This window comes from Bos mutus, chromosome 17 (genome assembly GCF_027580195.1).
Source record: "Bos mutus isolate GX-2022 chromosome 17, NWIPB_WYAK_1.1, whole genome shotgun sequence".
Classification (NCBI taxonomy): Eukaryota; Metazoa; Chordata; class Mammalia; order Artiodactyla; family Bovidae; genus Bos; species Bos mutus.
In genome coordinates this window covers 22,043,567-22,064,640 of record NC_091633.1, presented here as the reverse complement: position 1 = coordinate 22,064,640, position 21,074 = coordinate 22,043,567, and the positions used below count along the sequence as shown (strand labels likewise).

The 21,074-nt window shown below is 44.8% G+C and overlaps 1 protein-coding gene across 1 annotated transcript in view; it reads right to left on the bottom strand.

Moving 5' to 3' along the window:
• The window catches only part of TMEM132B (transmembrane protein 132B), a 380,713-nt gene that overhangs the window by 223,367 nt on the left and 136,272 nt on the right, over window positions 1-21,074 (bottom strand). Inside the window, exon 2 of the mRNA XM_070386331.1 lies at window positions 445-1,336. Coding sequence (XP_070242432.1) covers window positions 445-1,336 — 892 coding nt within the window. The remainder of the gene's footprint in view (window positions 1-444; window positions 1,337-21,074) is intronic.

Genomic DNA, 21,074 nt, shown 5'->3' with positions numbered 1-21,074 from the left:
ACTGAGAGGTAGGAAACACTGCCTCAGAAAACTCCTTTATGGATTTAGAAATTCATTTACAAGGTGTCCATTTCTGGGCATTCATTCTGGGATTCTACCTGGCACATCAAAGGGGGCAGTGAGAGGTTCAGAATATCAGGTGAGAGCCTGAAAGGGACGCACTTGGACCTCACAGCCTGAATCACTGCTTTCCAAGCAGATATTTTAATCCTGGCCTCACAACAGAATTAGTTAGGGAGAGCTTGGAAAACAGAAATGCCCAGAGCCCATCCCCAAATACTCTGCTTGAGGCTGTCTAGTCTGCTGGCTTGCACTGGTCTTATGATTGTAAGTTTCCTCACTGTGGTGGAGGAAACTTACAATCAACAACCACTTGATAGAATAACAATTCACTGACGATCAAGAGTGGATTTCCAGCCCATCCAACCCTGCAAAGCCTCTTACCTAAGAGTGAAGTGGTCTGCCACAGAGCCACTAGTCAGGGAGACCAAAAAGGTGGCTGTGTCCCCTTCCCGGATGAGGTTCAGCGGCACAGAGAGGACGACGTTCTCATCCAGGTTCAGCAGGGACCACCGCAGATCATCTTGGGTTGGGTAGACCATGACACTCCCGATCCTCTCCCGGGCTGGGGGTGCCAGCAGGGGGCTGTCCTGGCCCGAGTGGATGTTATTCTCCCACTTGCCATCCTCTTCCAGGGGACACTGACCGGCCGGACCAGCCGGGTAGAGCGCAAAGAAGAGCTCCATGGCCGTGCCACCAAGCAGGGCCGGGATCTCCTCCTCAGGCTCGAGGTCCAGCCCAGAGCTGAACCACTCGGGCAGCAGCTCCAGCTCGGCCACACACAGCCCCGGGGTCCCTTGCAGCCGACAGCTGGCCGCCACTTCCCTGGCCTCAGGGAAAGCAAACATCTTGACACAGGGTAGCTGTTCCGCAGGGTCATCATCAGCCCAGCCCATCCCCGTGATGTAAAACAAGGTCTGCACTTTGGGTCTGTTGGAGTAAATGGAGCTATCGAGGATGTGGGCTTTCACCTTCCAATTAAAGGGAAACTGGCCCACGTGCCCAAAGGGTGTAGAAGTCAGCATGAGCTCCCGGGGGACCATCTTCTCCACTGAAAATGGACCATAGCTGGCATTGACAACTGGGGGTCTCCTGGCTCGGTAGATAAAGAAGGACTCCACCCGGGTCTGCAGACTGGAGTTCCGTGTGATGTCCTGGTTGGCCTCTTTAAGAAAGAAGGACTCTTCTGCGTTAGAGATGTGGAAGCTTGTGGGAAGGTAAGCAGGGAGCGAGGAGAACCTCTGCAGGCTGTCCACGATGGCTCGGCTCTCCATCACTGCACAAGAAAGGAAAGGAAGATTGAGAACGGAGTCCGGATTTAATTAACGCAGTGCAAGCTCCACCCACCCACCCCCAGCACACTGCCCACTGGCCACGTCCCCTAGGTCTCATAACTGTGGAATTCCTTGCATTACATAAAGTGTGTTCTAAGGATCTTCCAAAATAACCAAGGCAGAGTGGGAAGGAGGCCCCAGGTACGACTGACCCAATCGCCCTGTGGCTGAATTACACCACCAGAGGGAAAACATCACACTCTCTTGTTCTTGCAAATCTCCAAACTCAGAGGATCATGGTCGACTCTGTTGTAATCACCCCACAGAGAGTAGGCTGCCTACCCAACCCACCACACGACCAGGCATCGGACTGCTGTATATGAGGTGTTGATGCTTTTATTTGATATTTACACTTCTTCCTGTCACTCCTAGATGGGATGTGTGCAGGTACATTGAGACATCTCCTAATTCTTTTCAAAATGAGGGTGAAGCTATGGCTCAGCATTCCTGCTTCTAGAAATCTCTCCTTCTGAAACACGAATGAGACTGCGTGAAGATCTATTTATCTACAAGGATGTCCCCTACAGCATCCTTTTGAATTGCAGACAAACTAAAGAATGTGTTAATATATGAGGGACTTCCTTGGTGGTCCAGTGGTTATTTCGTGTTCCCAATGCAGGGGCCCAGGTTCGATCCCTGATCAGGGAACCAGATCCCATGCGCTGCAACTAAGAGTTCACATGCAGCAACTAAAGATTCGACGTGCTACGATGAAGACTGAAGATCTGGTGTGCAGCAACGAAGACCCAGCACAGCCAAATAAATAAATAAAAATATATTTTTTTAAAAACTACTTAAAAAATAAAAAAGAACATATGAGCTGGGGTAAGCAGGCTGGATCTAAATCCCAACTCTGTCACTTCTTCACTGTGCAATTTGGGGCAAATTACTTAACCTCTCTGTGCCTCAAATGTCTTCAAATAAAGTAGAATATAAATATAAACTATAATAAGGATTAATGAGTTAATAAATATGAAGAGCTTAGAACAGTGCTGACTCACAAACATGCTCAACCTTTGACCAGCTACCATTATTATTATTTATCCGTTTAAACCATTCCAAAGGTTTATTAAGAGGACATTGGATAAACTATACACTTTTACAGTGGGATAACAGGCAGCTGTAAGAAAAATGAAACCCAGTGGGACTTCCCTGGTGGCCCAGCAGTTTTAGATTCCATGCTTCCAATGCAGGGGGCACAGTTTTGATCTCTGGTCCCACATGTGGTAAAAAAAAATAATAATAATAAAGTTAAATTTAAAAAAAGAAAAATGAGCACAACTATATCAGTATATTTGAAAAACAGTCACAATATGTCATTAAACATAAACAGCTATAATCGTAACTCATATAATCCTATTTGGATAACTTTTTAGGATTCTATTTGGTAATTTTTAGGTACATATGTAAATGTACATATATTTATGTATGGTATCTATAGAATCTGAAAAGGATTTTTTAATTTTATCACTAATGTTTCTCTTTTCTTAAAATTTATCACAATAACCATGTGTTACTTTGTTAATTAAAATACATATAAATATACATAAACATGTATACATGTGCATGCATATATGTATATGTGTGTGTGTTTCTTTCAAATGGTGAAACACAGAAAGCAAAGACCCAAGAAGATTTTTCAAAGTGAAGACAGCCCACCAGGAACCAGGGTCAGCAAATCAAGCCACAAACAGACAGGGATTCTTCCTTGCCCTGAAACAAACCTCTGCCCCTGGAGCCCAACTTCCAACCAGAGCAAGAAGAAATAAAGCAAGCAGCAGTGTTTAAAATGCAGCATCATCAGAGGATAAAAAGCAAATAAATACTCCATTGACTCCAACTCCTGGTAACATTTTTTTCTGCAGCCGTTCCAAATTCTACAAAATACAGCTTTCTATTGACTGAAATAATTTGGGGCCTTTTCAGGGCTGTCCTTGGTGAGCTCTCCTTTCCAAGAGAATGACAAAATTGTAATTAGGAGATTGTGAAGCAGACACAATCATTTCAGAGCTGACGCATCCTTTCACCAAGAAGGTGTTCAGAAGGCAAGTTCTCTGCACCATCTCACTTACATGCAGAATCTAAAATAGTCTGATTTGTAGAAGCGGAGAGTAGGATGGTGGTTGCCAGAGGCTGGGGAGAGAGAGCAATGAGGCAGGATGGGGGTTAAAGGGTACAAAGTTTCAGTTAAACAGGATGAATGCCTTCTAGAGAGCTAATGTGCATTAGCAATGTGATATAGTTAACAATCCTGTATTGTACATTGTAATTTGCTATGAGAATGGATCTTAGATTAAATCTTTTCCATACACACAAAAACACACTGAGAATGATAATCAGGTAGAGGTAATAGATATGTTAATTAGTTTGATTATGGTGATCACTTCACAATGTTTACATATATCAAAACATCAAATTGTACACCTTAAATATACTTTGTATAGTTCAATGATATCTCAGTAAAGTTGTGGGGGGATAAAAGAAGAACAAAGAAAGAAGAAAGTAAGTTCTCAAGTGTCATCAATATGGCCAGTCTTGGGTCAGATTAATTACTAGAGGAGAAGAGTTATTTTTTTATTCATTTCTCCAATTACCTATCTAAATATATTTATTACTCACTTACTATGTTCCCAGCCCTTATATGGAAGTCACAGGAGCAAGACAGATGCGGTTTCTGCCCCAAGGAGTGGTCAGATTTTGGAGAAAAGCATGGCTAACCTACACAAAGCAATTATAAAAGTGAATAAGACTTCGCTGCTGGTCCAGTGGCTAAGACTCCATGCTTCCAATGCAAGGTGCGCAAGTTTAATCCCTAGTTGGGGGACTAAGATCCCACAGACTTCGTGGAATGGCCCCAAAAAATAAGTGAACATTCAGACCCTTTAAAATGACCATCCCAGTAATTCTCTACCTAGGAATTCATGTGAAGGAAATAAGAGATCAAGAAGGAGATTCATGTGCAAGCGTCATCCCAAGTATGATTTATAGCCGCAACACACAGGAAACAACCTAACAACTCATCATGAGGGTGGTGATCATATAAATGATGAAAGTCTGACTCTACATGAAATGTTAAGAGATCACCAAAACCACGGTCTCAACAAATATGCAGTGTCGTGAGAAAATGGTTACATCTTCAGTGAAAAAGCAGTCATCAAATTTTGTTTTACATGATCCCAAATCTGTGTTAAAATATATTTTAAGTAGTAAATATTATATGTACACAACATATAGACATGCATAAATATGTATATGATGCATTTGCCCAGACCTGGATTTCCTCCAGAACGCATCCTATAAATTGGGTGGGATTTGGATCAAAGATGGAGGAGGAAGAGATGACTCTGAAGAATGAGCTTCTACCAAAGGAAAGTTTTAGCTGTTGCCGCCACCAAGGGGCAATTTGCATTTTGACAATGACAAGCAATGCAGAAAGACCATCCCAGATGAAATTTAAATTATTTTTTGGTTGGTTTATTTCCCCACTCCAAACCAGGAAGTTAAATTCTTGGTGAATCTGCCCATAAATCAGCTGGCAATGAGGGAAATCTGTCTTCCATAGCCTGACAATATCCTTCAGTAGATATGGGTGGGCACACAGCTGACCAGATTTGGAAAGAGACTCCAATTTTACCTTCCCATAAAATCTATGGGAAGCCTAAGGCAAGGTTTAAATTCTGGCTTATTTATAGATAGGAAAAGGAAATTAAAATAAATGTAAATTTTAATATGATCTGTTTCCATTGTGGATTAGTTTTTTTCATTATCATTTATATTGATACTTCCTGTCTCTCAAAAATCAATTTATAAGAAATTTAAAACTGTGCTTTCTCTCTTCTTTATTATGGCCAAAGCTTGTATTTCATCCAAAATAGCAGTGTGAGTTTACAATCCTGTCCCACCATAACTCAAGCAAAATGCAATACAAATTTTGTCTGAAGGCATCTATGGAAAACCATAAACACTGGCTGCCAGATTCTCATTTTTGTTCTCAAACTAGATTGCAACAAAATATGATATGCAAATTTAGGAGCATTTTATGGAGCCATGAGACTGTGTCCTTAGAAAAACATCCAGGATCTGAGAAGCTAACATGCATCCCTTCGGTCCCCTAACATCATATAGTGGCCCCATTCTTCTTCCCATCGGCAGGCAGACCATGTGGCCGGAGGTCTGGATGTGAAATGAGACCCTATTCAGTCTGCTGATTTCCTAGAGGGCTTTTCACCACCCGACTGAATGAGGTGGGTGCTGAGAGCAGAAAATGAGGAAGTCTTGGTTTGGCCCAACTTCAAAGCACTTTCCATCACTGCCCTCCTTAAGAGCCAAAAAGAGAATCAAGTCCAGGTTCATCAAGAGCACGAGGTGCTCCAGACAAACACTCTGTGATTAAAGGATGTTCTGAATCACAGATGGCTCCGGGAAAGTCCCAAAAAGAACTTCGGGTGGAAACAACATCCAGAATGAAGCAACTCCCACAATATTAGGAATCCCAGTAGGGACTCTGTGACCCAAAGTGCATGGCTGGACATCACCGCTGTGCTTGGCACACAAAAAAAATACTCCTGGGCATGTGTCTTGGTCAGGACTGGAGGGACCTATAGCCATAAGATAATGCAGCCCACAGACTCACAAACCTTTTCGCTACCATCACCAGTCCTGCATGGAAGCTTATTAACAGTCCTGTGGTTCCTGATAACCCACCTGAGGGTCAAGGCCTATGGCATTTCTGTAGCTGAGTCTCTTCTAATTCCCACAAAAAAAACATGGACAGCCAGAAATAAAAGGTTCTCTTTGCAGTGGACCAGATGGGCCACATCTTTGAAAACCATCAGCAAGTGAAACTGCTCACTGATCTGTCAAAGGGTAGTCCTGACGAATAGGTGGTAATTTACTGGCACCATCTGGGTACCCCGCCCCCATGGTCATGGAGACCAGGAGCTACAAGGAAGCCTTTGGGAGCATTCATGTCAGTTCAGAACAGTGCAGTGGATATTGTTTCTGAGGCAGAGGAAAGAAATAGGAGATCTTTTATACTCATGCTTTCCGTTCTATCTCCATGATGTTTGTGTGTCTTTCTCCGTGAACTTCTGCACCTGCTGGGGAAGTCCATCACCCACCTATGAGTACAGCAGGCTCCTTCCCACTAGGATTTCTCAGCTCAGGAAAGGTTTCTCTGAGCAGGCACTCCAGCCCTATCTCTGCTCTTCTCTGCATCATAGGGAACTACATTTCCCAAGCTCCTTTGCTCCCTGGCTTCTGGATGCGATCAGCCAATGTGATGCTCTGGTAGAAGATGGAGCATGGGAGGTATTTTTCCCCCTTATCTCCCAGCATTTACAGGCAGAGACTGTCCAGCCCCATCAGAGCTCCCACCATGAATATAGCTCTCTTAGGCAGTAGTTCTAATACTTACTAGATGGTTCCAGCTTCTGGGTTCTGATAATCCAATTTCTCCACTTTGTCCCTTCAGTCCAATTGGTAACAGCTTCCTGCTATAATTAATTTCTGGATTACTTTACCATTCCCAGAAGGTATTTACCACGCCCGACTTCATTTCACAGATCTTTCATCACATGACTAACTGATTCCCTTGATTAAATTCCCTCTGTGGAAATAACTAGTGTGGCTTCTGTTTTCTCAGAAGCCTGAGTCTGACAAATATATTCAGTCACTATTCACTCCATCCTGTTAAATTTCTTCAAGGCCACTCTCACCATCTGAAATTAGCCTTTGTGTTTTTACTTGTTGACTTATTTTCTATCAAGTCTCTCTATTAAAATTCAAGCTCATGAGAACAGAGACTTTGCCACCCAATTTATGGCTGCATATCCAGGATCTAGCAGAAGAAACTAAACAAATATGTGCTGAGAGCATGTCCATCAATTAAGAGTGCCTTGGCTTAATGCTTAAGAGACTAAATCTCTCTGTGTTCTTCTGAGCCTTTCTTTGGCTTCCTCACAGGGTTGTTAATAGATACCATTAATATTAACAAATCATTGGCCCATCACATTATCACTCCATTCATTTCCTCTCAAATATCACATCCCTGTGGTCACTAAGCTGGTTGCTAGGTTTGCCAAGTCAAGAGCTGCAATTTTCATATGGAGGGAAAAAAATATCACTTAAAGGAGAAATAGCATTTACAGAACACTGGCGATGTGCTAACCTGGGCATATACAACTGCTACATCCATTGATTATCACAATGGTTGTGAGATGAATAGTCTTTGTCCTTTTTGGAAAATGGTGGAACTGAGGCACAGAGAAATTAAGCAGTTTGAACATGGTCGAAGTTAAGGTTCAAACCAGTTCTGTCCAATTTCAGAGACTTTCCACTTCTCTGTACTGCCCCAGGGCCAACTGGTCTGGTAGTTCTACAATGAAGCCAAGGAGTTAGCCATGGGAAGGTCAGCGAAGGAGCTGGAGCTCAAGGCTCACAGGGCCAAGTTAATGAACAAAATCTTTGCAGACTTAGTGAGGTTTTCATCACTCTGCAGTCACAGGTGATTGTCTCCCACCCCAGGTATCAGCCTGGATTCCCAGGTAGAGCAGGAATATAGATACAGTTGGCCCACAGCATCACAATGCAGCTGCTGGCAAAGCACCCAGTGATCCATACCTTTAAGGTATGGTAGCAATAAGGCAATGGCACCCCACTCCAGTACTCTTGCCTGGAAAATCCCATGGACGGAGGAGCCTGGTAGGCTGCGGTCCATGGGGTCGCTAAGAGTCGGACACGACTGAGCGACTTCACTTTCACTCTTCACTTTCATGCATTGGAGAAGGAAATAGCAACCCACTCCAGTGTTCTTGCCTGGAGAATCCCAGGGATGGGGGAGCCTGGTGGGCTGCCATCTATGGGGTTGCACAGTGTCGGACACGACTGAAGCGACTTAGCAGCAGCAGCAAAAAATATGGCAGAGCCTTGCTACCTGTAAACCATGTCACATGACCTAAAGCCTCAGGAGGAAGAGCCAATGCAGCAAGTCAGACCAAATGCTCTCAGATTAAGGAGGAGAATCGCATGTGCTTATTTAGTCATTAACACCCAGCCATGGTGGAATTTATTATACATCCCCACTCAGTCTGCTGCCACCCCCAACTGTATCCCCTAGTTGTACTCCAGAGACCACATGCTTTCCCACCTCTGCATCTGAAACATAAGCCACAGTCCACATAACTCAGAAAAGGTAGCAAAATTTAACTATCCAATTCAAAAGTTACCCATATAAAAGTAAGATGGGGAAACTTGAGTTTGTCTCTCTCAACCAGATAAAATTCACACGGCTGAAAGAGAAGGAGAGACCATATAGACAGAAAGGTATGAGGACACCAGGTCATCAGGCAGGAGGGAGGGATGCTTGCCTTCGTCCCAAGATTCTTCTCAAATCTCAAGCTGGGGAGCCCTGAATGGCCAACATGAGTCATTCATAAGCGCAAGACACTGATAAAAAACAGACCAGAGGGACTTGCCTGGTGGTCCAGTGGTTAAGAACCTACCTGCTAATGCAGGGTACACAGGCTCAAGCCCTGGTTGGGGAACTAAGGTCCCACATGCCGCAGGGCAACTACGCCTGTGGGCCACAACCATTGGACCTGCACTCTAGAGCCCATGCCCCACAACAGTAGGAACCACCACATAGAGAAGCAGGCACGGTGCCACTAGAGTAGCCCTCACTCACTGAACTAGAGAAAGCCCATGCCCAGCAATGAAGAACCTGTGCACTGCATCAAAAAGACCCAACACAACCAAAACTAAAACAAAAATAAATAAGTAACCTTCATTTAAAAAAAAAAACGCAGACTAGAAGCAGAGGAGAAACAGGAAGCAGACATGAAGTAGACAGGAAGTGGACAGGAAGGAGTAGGTCTCTTCTCCCAGCTCCAGTCTTGAAGTCTTCTCTAGCATCTGCCTCCCCACACCTCTTCCCCTGCCAGCATTAGCAAAGACTAACAGGAGACAACTGGCTAAGAGAAATATGGTTTTCTGATTCCAGCCCCAGAATTACAGACCAGAGACCTACTTGACGCTGAAATGTTGAGTGTAGTTTCCGGGGAAGGAACCTGGCTGCTGAGCGTAGTTTCCGGGGAAGGAACCTGGCTGCTGAGCGTAATTTCCGGGGAAGGAACCTGGCTGCTGAGCGTAGTTTCCGGGGAAGGAACCTGGCTGCTGAGCGTAGTTTCCGGGGAAGGAACCTGGCTGTGTGCCACCCTCCACCCTTCCTCCCTGCAAAACCAACACTGAACACTATCATCACTCTTTTCGTCTTTTTTTGTAAAAGGGAAAATCCTCTTTAGATTTCTCTCAGATTACTGAAAAATGATACTAATGTAGGTCTTTCATAAAAGTGAAGTGGCATAAAGTGAACTTTTAAAAAGTAGAGGGGTGTTGGTACTCAAAAATGAATAGTCATTCATCACCTTGAGGGTCATATAAGTCTTGGGTCATATACCAGCAAATCCATTAAGGATTAGATATGGCTTCCCGGGTAGCACAGCGGTCAAGAATCCGCCCACTAATTCAGGAGGTGCAAGAAACGGGTCTGATCCCTAGGTCGGGAAGATCCCGTAGAGTAGGAAATGGCAACTCGCTCCAGTATTCTTGCCTGGAAAATTCCATGGACAGAGGAGCCTGGTGGGCTACAGTCCATGGGATTGCAGAGTCAGACACAACTGAGAAACTGAGCACAGCACAGCACAGCACAGCATAACCATATATTACAGTGATGATAAAAAAATAAAATATAGAGAAATAAGGGTAATGAGAATAGACCCATTATCACAGTCAACATTTATGTATAATCCTTATGATATACCAAGCACTAGTCTAAGCATTTCAGGGATATTAACACTTTTCATCTTCACAATCTTTTGATTATGAGGATTTTATTATTAGTCCCACTTATGGATGGAAACATTACTTTGCCTACAAAGCATTACTTTGCCTACAAAGATTCGTATAGTCAAAGCTATGATTTTTCCAGTGGTCATGTATGTATATGAGAGCTGAACAATAAAAAAAAAGCTGAGTGCTGAAGAACTGATGTCTTCAAACTGTGGTGCTGGAGAAGACTCTTGAGAGTCTCTTGGACAGCAAGGAAATCAACCCAGTCAATACTAAAGGAAATCAACCCTGAATATTCATTGGAAGGACTGATGCTGAAGCTCCTCCAATACTTTGGCCAGCCAATGAGAAGAACTGACTCATTAGGAAAGACCCTGATGCTGGGAAAGATTGAAGGCAAGAGAAGGGAACAACAGAGGATGAGATGGTTGGACAGCATCACCGACTCAATGGGCATGAATTTCAGCAAACTCCAAGAGACTGTAAAGGACAGGGAAGCCTGGCATGCTGCAGTCCACGGGGTCGCAAAGAGTTGAACACGACTGAGCAACTGAACAACAGTTCAGTTGCTGTTGGGAAAACTGAGGCTTGGGGAGGTTAAGAGACTTGCCTAAGATCCCAGAGCTAGTAAGAGGCAGAGAGGGTTACTGGATCCAAGCTGTTCAAGCTCCAGGCAGAGAGTCGGGTTTGTGCCTTTAGCCACTGTGTTCTGCTGCCAGCTGAAAGCTTAGCAAGCAAACTCTACATTGTAAGAGCTTCGGCAATAACTAAAGAGACTGCAAATGTGCCTCTGAATTGCCCAGCTCTCAAAACACAAGATGAAGTCACTAGTTGGACACCATTCATAAGATGAAAGCAAGAAGCAAAGCTTTTCCTGGCTCTGAGAGAAATCCCTCCAGTGGTAATGCCCCAAGGGACACAGCAGCATCCCTACAAACAGTGAGCTTATTAGCAGGCTCCCTTTGGTGCTGGGCACACGAGGTGCGGTGTAAGAGCAAAGGGCCATCAGGCAAAGGCAATTCTTCAGAAGACAACGGAGTGTGAGCCAAGACAGCTGATACCTCTCAGAAGGTCCAGCTTGACAGGAAGAATAAAATCCAGAGTGAGATCCTAGAGAACACTGTCCTTCAAACTCTCCTCCATGAAATTACTTTCTTACCAAACCAGCCAAGGGATAGCAGAAGTCTCAAGACTATATTCTCTAGCAAGATCGGGGGGCTCAAATATTCTATGTAGACCATCAAAGCCCAGTGTATAAGACTTAAAACATAATGAAGGACTTCCCTGGGGGTACAGTGGTTAAAAATTCACCTGCTAATGCAGAGGACACAGGTTTGATCCCTGGCCCAGGAACTAAGATCTCACATGCCTGCCAGCGGGGCAACTAAGCCTGAGCGCCACAACCCCTAGTCTGCACCCTAGAGCCAGTGCTCTGCAACAAGAGAAGCCACCTCAATGAGAAGCCTGAGCACCACAGCCAGAGAGTAGCCCCTGTCGCCACAACTAGAGAAAGCCCATGAGCAACAGTGAAGATTCAGTGCAGCCAAAATAAATAATTTTTTAAAAACATAATGAAGAATATGGATCTTTTTTTCATGATGCCCACCACTGCTTTTATGACAGAAAAAAAAAATTCCTCCCCAGCATCCCAGTATCAAACATATATTCACCTGTATTTTCAACTGTTTCCATGGATGGGTACATGTAGATACATGTATGTGTCTACATTTTTACATTTAATTCTTCTTTGAAAAGCTTTTTTTTTTAATAATGAGATTTTTTTTTCTTTTTTAGTATTTTGGTCTTTATTGAATTTGTTACAACTCTGCTTCTGTTTTATGTTTTGATTTTTTGGCCACGAGTCATGTGGGATCTTAGCTCTCTGACCAGGAGCTCTAACCCCTTACACTGGAAGGCAAAGTCTTAACCACTGGACTGCCAGGGAACTCCCACATTTAATTCTTTCTTTAATGAGGTATTTTTGACAGTTGAAAGTTTTATATATTCAAGGTGTAGAATTTGATGCCTTACACTGTGAACTAGTCACCACAATCTAGCTAATGCCCATATCCATTGCCTCAGACCCACCAACATATGTGAATCCACTTGATATTTTTGTTGTTGAGGAAATTTAAGATCTACCCTCTTACAAATTTTAAGTATTAGATTGAATTCTTGAATCCGTCTGAAGTTTCTTTTGGGGTCCAATGTAAAATGAGGATCTGATCGTAGTTGGAAACAAACATATGCTGAATCAGCCAGAAGTATTTTATTTGAATCACAGTTTAGGGGTTCTTTAGTTGAAAAAATAACATGACTGCATTTAGGGATAGAGGTTTTAAAGGGGTAATTAAGTTAAAATGAGGTCGTCAGGGTGGGCCCTCATCTATTATGACTGGTTCTTAGAAGAAGAGATTAGGACACAGACCCACGCAGAGGCACAACCACATGAGGACATAGGGAGAAGATGGCCATCTACACACCAAGGAGCGAGGCCTCGGGACAGCAACCCTACCCACACCTGAATCTTGGCCCTCCCGCCTCTAGCCCCGTGAGAATAAACTTCAGTTGTTTAAGTCACGCAATCTGTAGTACTTTGTTATACTAATATCAAGCAAACTAATATCAAGAGATTACTCTTCTTTATCAAAATTCTATCAGCTTGTCTTACCTATTTTTCATCTTTAGATTCACTTTAGATTCATTGCATCCAATTGCCCCAAAACCCAGACTCTGTCACATTTTTCTATGTGTTTTGAAGTTTTCTAGGATGAACATATCTTCTTGCTTATTTAATCTAAGAGAAATACTGACATTTTTTTTCCCTTTGAAAAGAAAGATATGGAATTTGATTTTAAGTGACAGACCAAGCACACTCATTTCTTCACATCTCTACAGAAACTCCATTACAGAATACTATAGGAAAAGTATAGCTTCCCTGGTGGCTCAGATGGTAGAGTCTGCCCACAATGCAGGAGACCCGGGATCGATCCCTGAGTCGGGAAGATCCGCTGGAGGTGGGCATGGCAACCCACTCCAGTATTCTCACCTGGGAAATCCCATGGACAGAGGAGCCTGGAGGGCTACAGTCCATGGAGTCACATAAGAGTCAGACACAACTTAGTAGTGACTAAACAACAACACACAGAGGGACAACCACGTGAAGACACAGAAGGAAGATGGTCATTGACAAGCTATGGAGACCAGGGGTTTCTGTGACTTTCAGCAAAATACAATGTTAACTGGTAAGAAAGGAAAGTAAGGAGTGTCAGCTGAATTCTCATCTTTTATAGAGTGAGCCGCTGCTGTTGAAATTTGATTAACTCAAGGAGTAGAGGCATGGGGTACATATTGGGTTGGCCAAGTTCATTTGGGTTTAACAGAAAAACTCAAACACGTTGGCCAATCCAATAGAATGACAGAAATAAGCACAACTAACAGAACTACAAGTGGAAATGGCTGGACCTGGCTGACTTTAGAGAGAGACCGAGAGATCAAAGATACAGAGGGATGGAAAATGATTGCCGGTCTTTGAAAGTTATCCTGAGCCATTCTGTTTTCCCCAAATGCATGCATGACTGTAGGCTTTGTCTACAAGAAGCCAAAACTAGCCAAGCAGGGGAGGACAGCGTTGAACAGATGTCGGACATTTGCGTGTGGGGTAAAGGAAGAGTGGCCTTAATGTTGACAATAAGTCATCACATCTGTGGGAGAGACGGATGGCTACCCGTCAAAAAACAACACGAGAAACAACTGTCCGAGGCCACTGGCAACTGCCAGGCAGCACATCCCTGCGCCCTGCACTTGTTCCATCCTGTGTGCCCTAAAATAAAGGAGGGATTTACCATTCTTCACGCCAATCAAACAAACAAAACAGCAGAAACTTTCTATCCATTGTATTGCATATGGCTGCTCAGTCAGGGACTTCCCAGCCTCTCCTGTCCCCCTGGCATGGCCATGTGACTAGTTCTGACCAATGAAATAAGAGCCTGTCCTGCTTTGAAGACAAAATTGGTATCTTTTATCTTCAACCAGTGAGAAGCAGGGGATCCTGAGACTCTAGGTCACGGCAGAGCAGCCAGAAGCTGGAAGGGACCCTGGACCCCTGAGTCTCCAGCTGGAGGAGAGCCACCTGCCAAATATGGTGCCCACATTGGATGGGACCAAGAACAAATCTTACAATGTGTTAAACCACTGCTAGGGTTTTACTTATTACAGCAGCTAGTGACACCTAACTAATACGACGCTGTATAGGCTAACAACCTGGACAGCTGTGATCCTGTCCGTACACAAAAGTTGGAACAAAGTTTCACATTTCTTCCTTAAGGTAAACTGTGCTTTCATTAGCGAGGAAATACAGGCAGTCAGAGAAACAAAGCGAAGAGCTGTTAAGCCAACGTGAGAGGTTTCCACGGGGCACCAGATGTAGAAAGAGCGTTATTAAACGGATTATATAGATCTTAGTGACAGTAATTTTGACCTCCTATAGGCACCGTCAGCTGTTAAAACAGTAGGAAATGTTGATGACCTTGTTCTTATTTCCATTTATATTTATTCTAAATTGGACACCTTGGAGATTGTTTAAATAAGAGAGGGAAATTCACTAAGTAACCCTGACAGCTCTGCCACTCTCTGATAGGGGAGGCAGCTGAGGCTTACAAAAGGCAGAAGACAGCAGGGCGGGAGTCCCACGTCTGCCATCAGCTCAATTTATGCACCAAGACAAGTCACTTCATCCCCCCAAGATTCATTTTACAAAGAAGGTGTCACTTCCTGCTGCCCATCAGGGACACACCTCGAGGGAACCCAATAACGTGATTTGTTATTGTGTGACTGCATTACTAAGAATGTCACATGTGGAGTGTCCTTGCTTTGCACTTCTCACTAGTTCAGACTAGCCTTTCTCATCTTCTGGCCATTGTTGATAACAAAAGTGATTCTTTCAATTCAGAGAAAACCCACACCACGCAAGTCTGAATAAAATGGGCATTTAATGGCAGTCATGGTTGGAGAGAGAGGCTACCTTCAGGTCTGGCTGGAATCGGCATTTAAACAATGTCATCCACATGCAACTTCACAAATATCCTTCAGTTGGTGAAGGGATAAATATATATCTGGTGGTGCAGCCATTGAAGGGGAAACAACTTGATGGATAGTTGTTTCCATCTATCCAATAAAGCAAACGATGGATATTCACACAATATGAATAAATATCAAATGCATTTTGCTGCCAAAAAGAAGGCAGCCTCAAAAAGCTACCTACCATATGATTCCATATGTGTGACAGTCTAGTAAAATCAGAACTGGAGGCATGAGGGACAGAGCAGTGATTGCCAGGGATCAGAGGTTGAGCTTTAACTATTTCACCACAAAAACTCAAAACAAAGGATTAGGGATGGGGTGATGGAACTGTTCTGTATCCTGATTGTTGCGTTGGTTGCTGCTGCTGCTGCTAAGTCGCTTCAGTCGTGTCCAACTCTGTGTGACCCCATAGAAGGCAGCCCACCAGGTTCCGCCATCCCTGGGATTCTCCAGGCAAGAACACTGGAGTGGGTTGCCATTTCCTTCTCCAATGCAGGAAAGTGAAAAGTGAAAGTGAAGTCACTCAGTCATGTCCAACTCTTCTCGACCCCATGGACTGCAGCCTACCAGGCTCCTCGGTCCATGGGATTCTCCAGGCAAGAGTACTGGAGCGGGGTGCCATTGCGTTCTCCGGTTGCGTTGGTTACATGACTCTATATATTTGTCAAAAACTCATAGTGCTATATGCCAAAAGAAACACATGAAGTAACTACAGGAAGGGAAACACAGATTGCTCAGTTGTAGTTGGGCAACTACTGTAGTCTTTGTAGTCATTGCCTAGAAAATCTACTTTAGGAAATCTTTAAGACTGTTGTTTAAGGCTTAGGAGTTTAAACAGCATGAGCTCAGATGCCTTCAACATCCCTGCTACAATTCTTTAGGCTATTCAACTGCTTGAAAATTTATTTTTGCCTACCACAAAAATAAGTAAGAGCAGGACTTCCCTGGCAGTCCAGTGGTTAAGACTCTGTGCTCCCTCTACAGGGGCCTGGTCAGGAAACTATTAATAAAGATCCCACATGCTTCGCAGCACAGCCAAAAGGATAAAAAAGTAAGAGTATTTTCTGTCTGAATTAATTTCTCCAGTTAATCAGGTAAGTCAAGGTACCCTAAGATGCAGGAAGTGCAGAGTTGTGACCAAAATAGACAAGCAGAGGACACAGCCTGCTTTGGGGGAACTAAAAATTGTAACTGAAAAGAGAAGATATCTAGACTTGAAAAACTGATAATAAAAGAAGGTAAAAGCTGTATTGTTAACTTGCCTGATATGAGTTATGTGTGCCGCCAACTTTGAGAAAGAAGACATCAATATTTATTGGGAATTATCACAAGCTTATCATCAGTAGGACCCAGTGAACAAAATAATAGTTATAGGGTCTTCCCTGGTGCTTTCCAGTTCAGGGGACGTGACTTTGATGCTGTGGGGCAACTAAGCCCTCTGGCCACATCTAAAGAGAAGCCTGCAATCAGCAACCAAGACACAACACAGTCAAATAAATAAACAAATAAAATACTTCTTAAAATAGTAGTGATAACTAGGAACTAGGAAGTGCCTACTATGTGCCAGTCACCATTCTGCTTTATTTATATCATTTCTTTACCTGATCCTATGAGATAGGATATTATTTTGATTGCTATCATTATTATTATATAATTATATAAGTAATAGTATTATGTCCATTTTATTGATTGAAAAAATGAAGGCACAGAGAGGTCAAGAAACATGCCTAAGGTCACACGGCATGTGAGGGGTGGAGCCAGGATTGGGCTCCAGAGTCCAGGCTCTGACTGCTATTCTCCACTGGCTCCCAAAACATTTCTCCTCTGTTTGATCCCATGACAGCTGATGCCCAGACTCAGTCACCTCCCTTCACCAAAGCAAAGAAGGGCTCCATTATTGCTTCTGACTGATCCTATGACCCAGGATAAAACCCACAAAGAACACAAAGAAATAGAAACTTCCTCTGGTGAGTGGTGAGTGGAGTGAGTGCAGAGGGACTCTGCGTTGGGGGGGGCGGGCAGGGGGCGGTGAGGGTGGGGGGAACGGGGGTCGGGGGTGAGGGGTCCACGGGAGTGTATGGGAAATCTCTATACCTCTTAACTTCACTGTGAACCTATACTGCTCTTAAAAATAAAGTCTTCATTTTAAAAAAGTAAGAAAGAAACTTCCTCCCCACACTGGCCCCAGGGGTTGTGCCATGAACCCCTGTCATAGGTAAAACCAAAACAACCCTGTGGAGTCTTGGGAAAAACAGAACCAAAAAACCCTCAATCCTTTTTTTCTCAAATTTAATTCTGAGTTTATTCTGTGTTGGGCAGTCATCCTGGAAATGAAGAAACACAGAGGACAGACAGCATTTCTGAAGGAGGAGGTAGCTCCCTGCGCTCAATCCAGGACACCCCCGTTCTGGCACTGGGTTCCCCGCCCCGCACCGGCCGCCCCTGACCCAGGGCTCCTCTCTCTTGCCACAGGTCGCCTCTGCAGCAACAGGGGCCTCGTGCGCTGCAACACTGCCACCTAGTGGCCGAGGCTGTTCCACGCTGCAAGAAGCAAGTGGTTGGTTCCCCATTCCCATAGCTGAAATGGGCAATATGGTTTGACTGGAGACTTTAACCAAGACTCATTGCTGCTTTCTGGTAGAAAACTATTAGACAAAGCACGATGACTCTCTGGGACCAGATTCTTTGTTGGCAGGCAACAGAAACCCCAACTCTGTTGGGCTTAAGTGAGAAAGGGGGTCGCCGCTGCCCCAGACCTCAGCCTGGGACAATGGGGACCACAGGCAGCAAAGTGCTGAGGGGAGGGGAGCAGCATCCAGCACAGCTAGGGTCCCTGTGCTCTGGAAGGACCCGGAAGTACACCCAGGAGGGGAGCAGCATCCAGCACAGCTAGGGTCCCTGTGCTCTGGAAGGACCCGGAAGTACACCCAGGAGGGGGGAGGCACCACAGACCCCCAGAGACACTGCCGGCTTCCCCGCCACAAACTGGCTCCCAAGACCAGTGATCTACAAAGACAGCGAGCCGAGCAGAGCTCCAGGCTGACCCCATGATCTTTTCTCTCCCCTGTCTTTGTCCACTAGTTTCACCCTGAGAAATCACAGAGAGGAAAAGAAATGATTTTTGTCTGAATCATTCACATCCTTCCAGGGAAATTCTGGCAGTTTTATGAAAGGGCTTTTCTTCCCTCCTTCTCAGTTCTACTTGCTCCAGGAGGAAATCTCTCCAGCCTCTGACTCAAAAACTATCCATGTTCTTCCCTCTCAGTGACCACCTGAGTGCTGAGAGACCCGAGCAGGGGAAGATGTGAAAACAACATTGATGAATTCAGCCTGCGTGGTGACATGGGGACAGGACCACCTGTCCCCATGGAAAAAACACAGCCTATCACCTGCTGTACATCCAACCAGAGGTCACTCAGGTCCTGCTCACGTTCCTGCCTTCCTTGAAGCTCCCCCCCAAAGCCAAGGACTAGGGAAGGAACCTGGGCTCCAGAGCAAGTGACCTTGGCTGGAAAATCAGTGCATTTTTCAACCATCTGGTCACTGTGGTGAGCACCCCAGCCCCCGGGAGGAACATGGGAGAAAAGGAGACAAGAGGATGATCGTAGGAGTTTGTGGGCATCAGATGGGATGGATGAGACATACCCACTACCTCAGTGTTGCTATCATGAAATGCCATAGGGTGGCTTAAACCAGAGACATTTATTTTCTCAGAGTTCTGGAGCTGGGGGGTCCAAAATCAAGGTGTTGGCCAATTTGATCTCTGGTGAGAGCCTGCTTCCTTGCTTATAGATGGCTAGCCTCTCCCTGTATCCCCACATGGCAGAGAGAGGGAGTGTGGGTGTCTCTTCCTCTCTTTTATTTTTTTTTTCAGCCATGCCACACAGCCTGTGGAATCTTAGTTCTCCAACCAGGGATTGAGCTAAAGCCCTTAGCAGTGACAGCATGGAGTCCCAGTCACCAGACTGCCAGGGAATTCCGTTCCTCTCTTTTCAAGAGCACTTATCCCACCACGGGGGCTTCACCCTCGTGACCTCGGCTAAAACTGATCACCTGCCCACAGTTCACCTCCTGATACGATCACATTCAGTCCATATGACCACCCATCCATCACGCATTCACTCAGTGCTTATCATGGGCCAGTCCTGTGCCAAGCACTGAAGGTAGGGGGGACAATGAACCAATGCAGCCCTGCCCCATGAAACTTTGTCTAGTCTGGGGGTATGAACATAAAAAAGTCATTCCCATAATGAAAAACAAGAGTCATGACAGAAGAGGGGCTTCTAATGCAATATTGTTTTAAGATTTTTTTGAGCAGACTATTTTTAAAGTCTTTATTGAATTTATTACAATATTGTTTCTGTTTCATGTCTTGGCTTTTGGGCCCCGAGGCATGTGGGATCATAGCTCACCAAGCAAGGATAGAACTCACACTCCCTGCGTTGAAACGTAAAGCCTTAACCACTGGACCACCAGGGAAGTCCCCTAATGCAATCTTGATGGAACCAATGCAGATGGGACCTGCAGTGGATTCAGCAGTATCCACCAAAACCTCATGTCCACTTGGAACCTCAAAATGTGAACTAAGGGACTTCCCTCGTGGTCCAGTGATTATGAATTCGTCTTGCAGTGCAGGAGATGTGGGTTCCATCCCTGATCGGAAAACTAAGATCCCACAAACCGCGGAGCAACTACTGAAGTCTGCTGGAGCCTGAGCAACACAACTAGAGAGTCCATGTGCCACAGCAAAAGATCCCATATCATGCAGTGAGGATCCTGCATGCACAACTAAGACCCAACACAGCCAAATACAAATAAATATTTCTTTTAAAAGTGACTTTCATTGAAAATAAGGTCTTTGCAGATGTGATTAGGGCATACTGAATAAAAGCCAGTGGGTGGTATGTTTATAGGGGAAAGAAGCGGGATTTCCACGCACAGAGAAGCCATGTGGATGAAGATGGGGACAGAGAATAATGGAATGAACCAGGTCAAGGGGTTGAAAGAGGGTCTGGGAGGAGGAGAGCAGCACGGGCGAAGGGCCAAAGGTGGGGACACAGAGCACTGCTGCAGTAGGTGTGGGGAGGAGGGAGAAGCAGGCAGACTGGGGGCGAGGGGAGCTCCAGGTCACACAGCACCAGGCGGGGGCCCCTTGATAGTGCCTGGACTTCATCCCAGGCGTAACGGGAAGCCTCTACAGCAGCTGGCATCACGGGAACATGGCACCACACCATGCAGTTGGTAACCATCGCCCTGGGATGATGGAGAATGGACTGGAAGCAGGAATGACCGAGACAGAGACAGACACAAAGGTCCAAGTCATTAAAGGGTAGTGACCTCGTTATACAAATGGACCAAAGAAGGCTCCTGTCTGCTAACCAACCCCCACGCTGTTTATTTCTTGAGGACTCAGCTAGGACCATTAGCCCAAAGACTGCTGATGCCAAACTCAATTTTTTACATATGCAATTGCTTTAAATGTAGCCCAAATAACCATGGTTTTATAGCCATTTAGATTCTGCTTGTTTTGCATATCCCATGCACTCAACATCTGGTACCTTCCATAAGAAAAACCCTGGATAATAAAAGATCCCTAGGTGTTATGGCCCTTTGGAGCTCCCTGACCTCCCACTGAGCTCTGGACACGTGAGCCCCACCTCCTCACCCCTGGCTATTGCCCATCTCCCCAGGGAAAGTGCTGCCTCTCTCGTGGTTCCGGTCATCTCATGGTCATACCTTTTGGTTTATCAG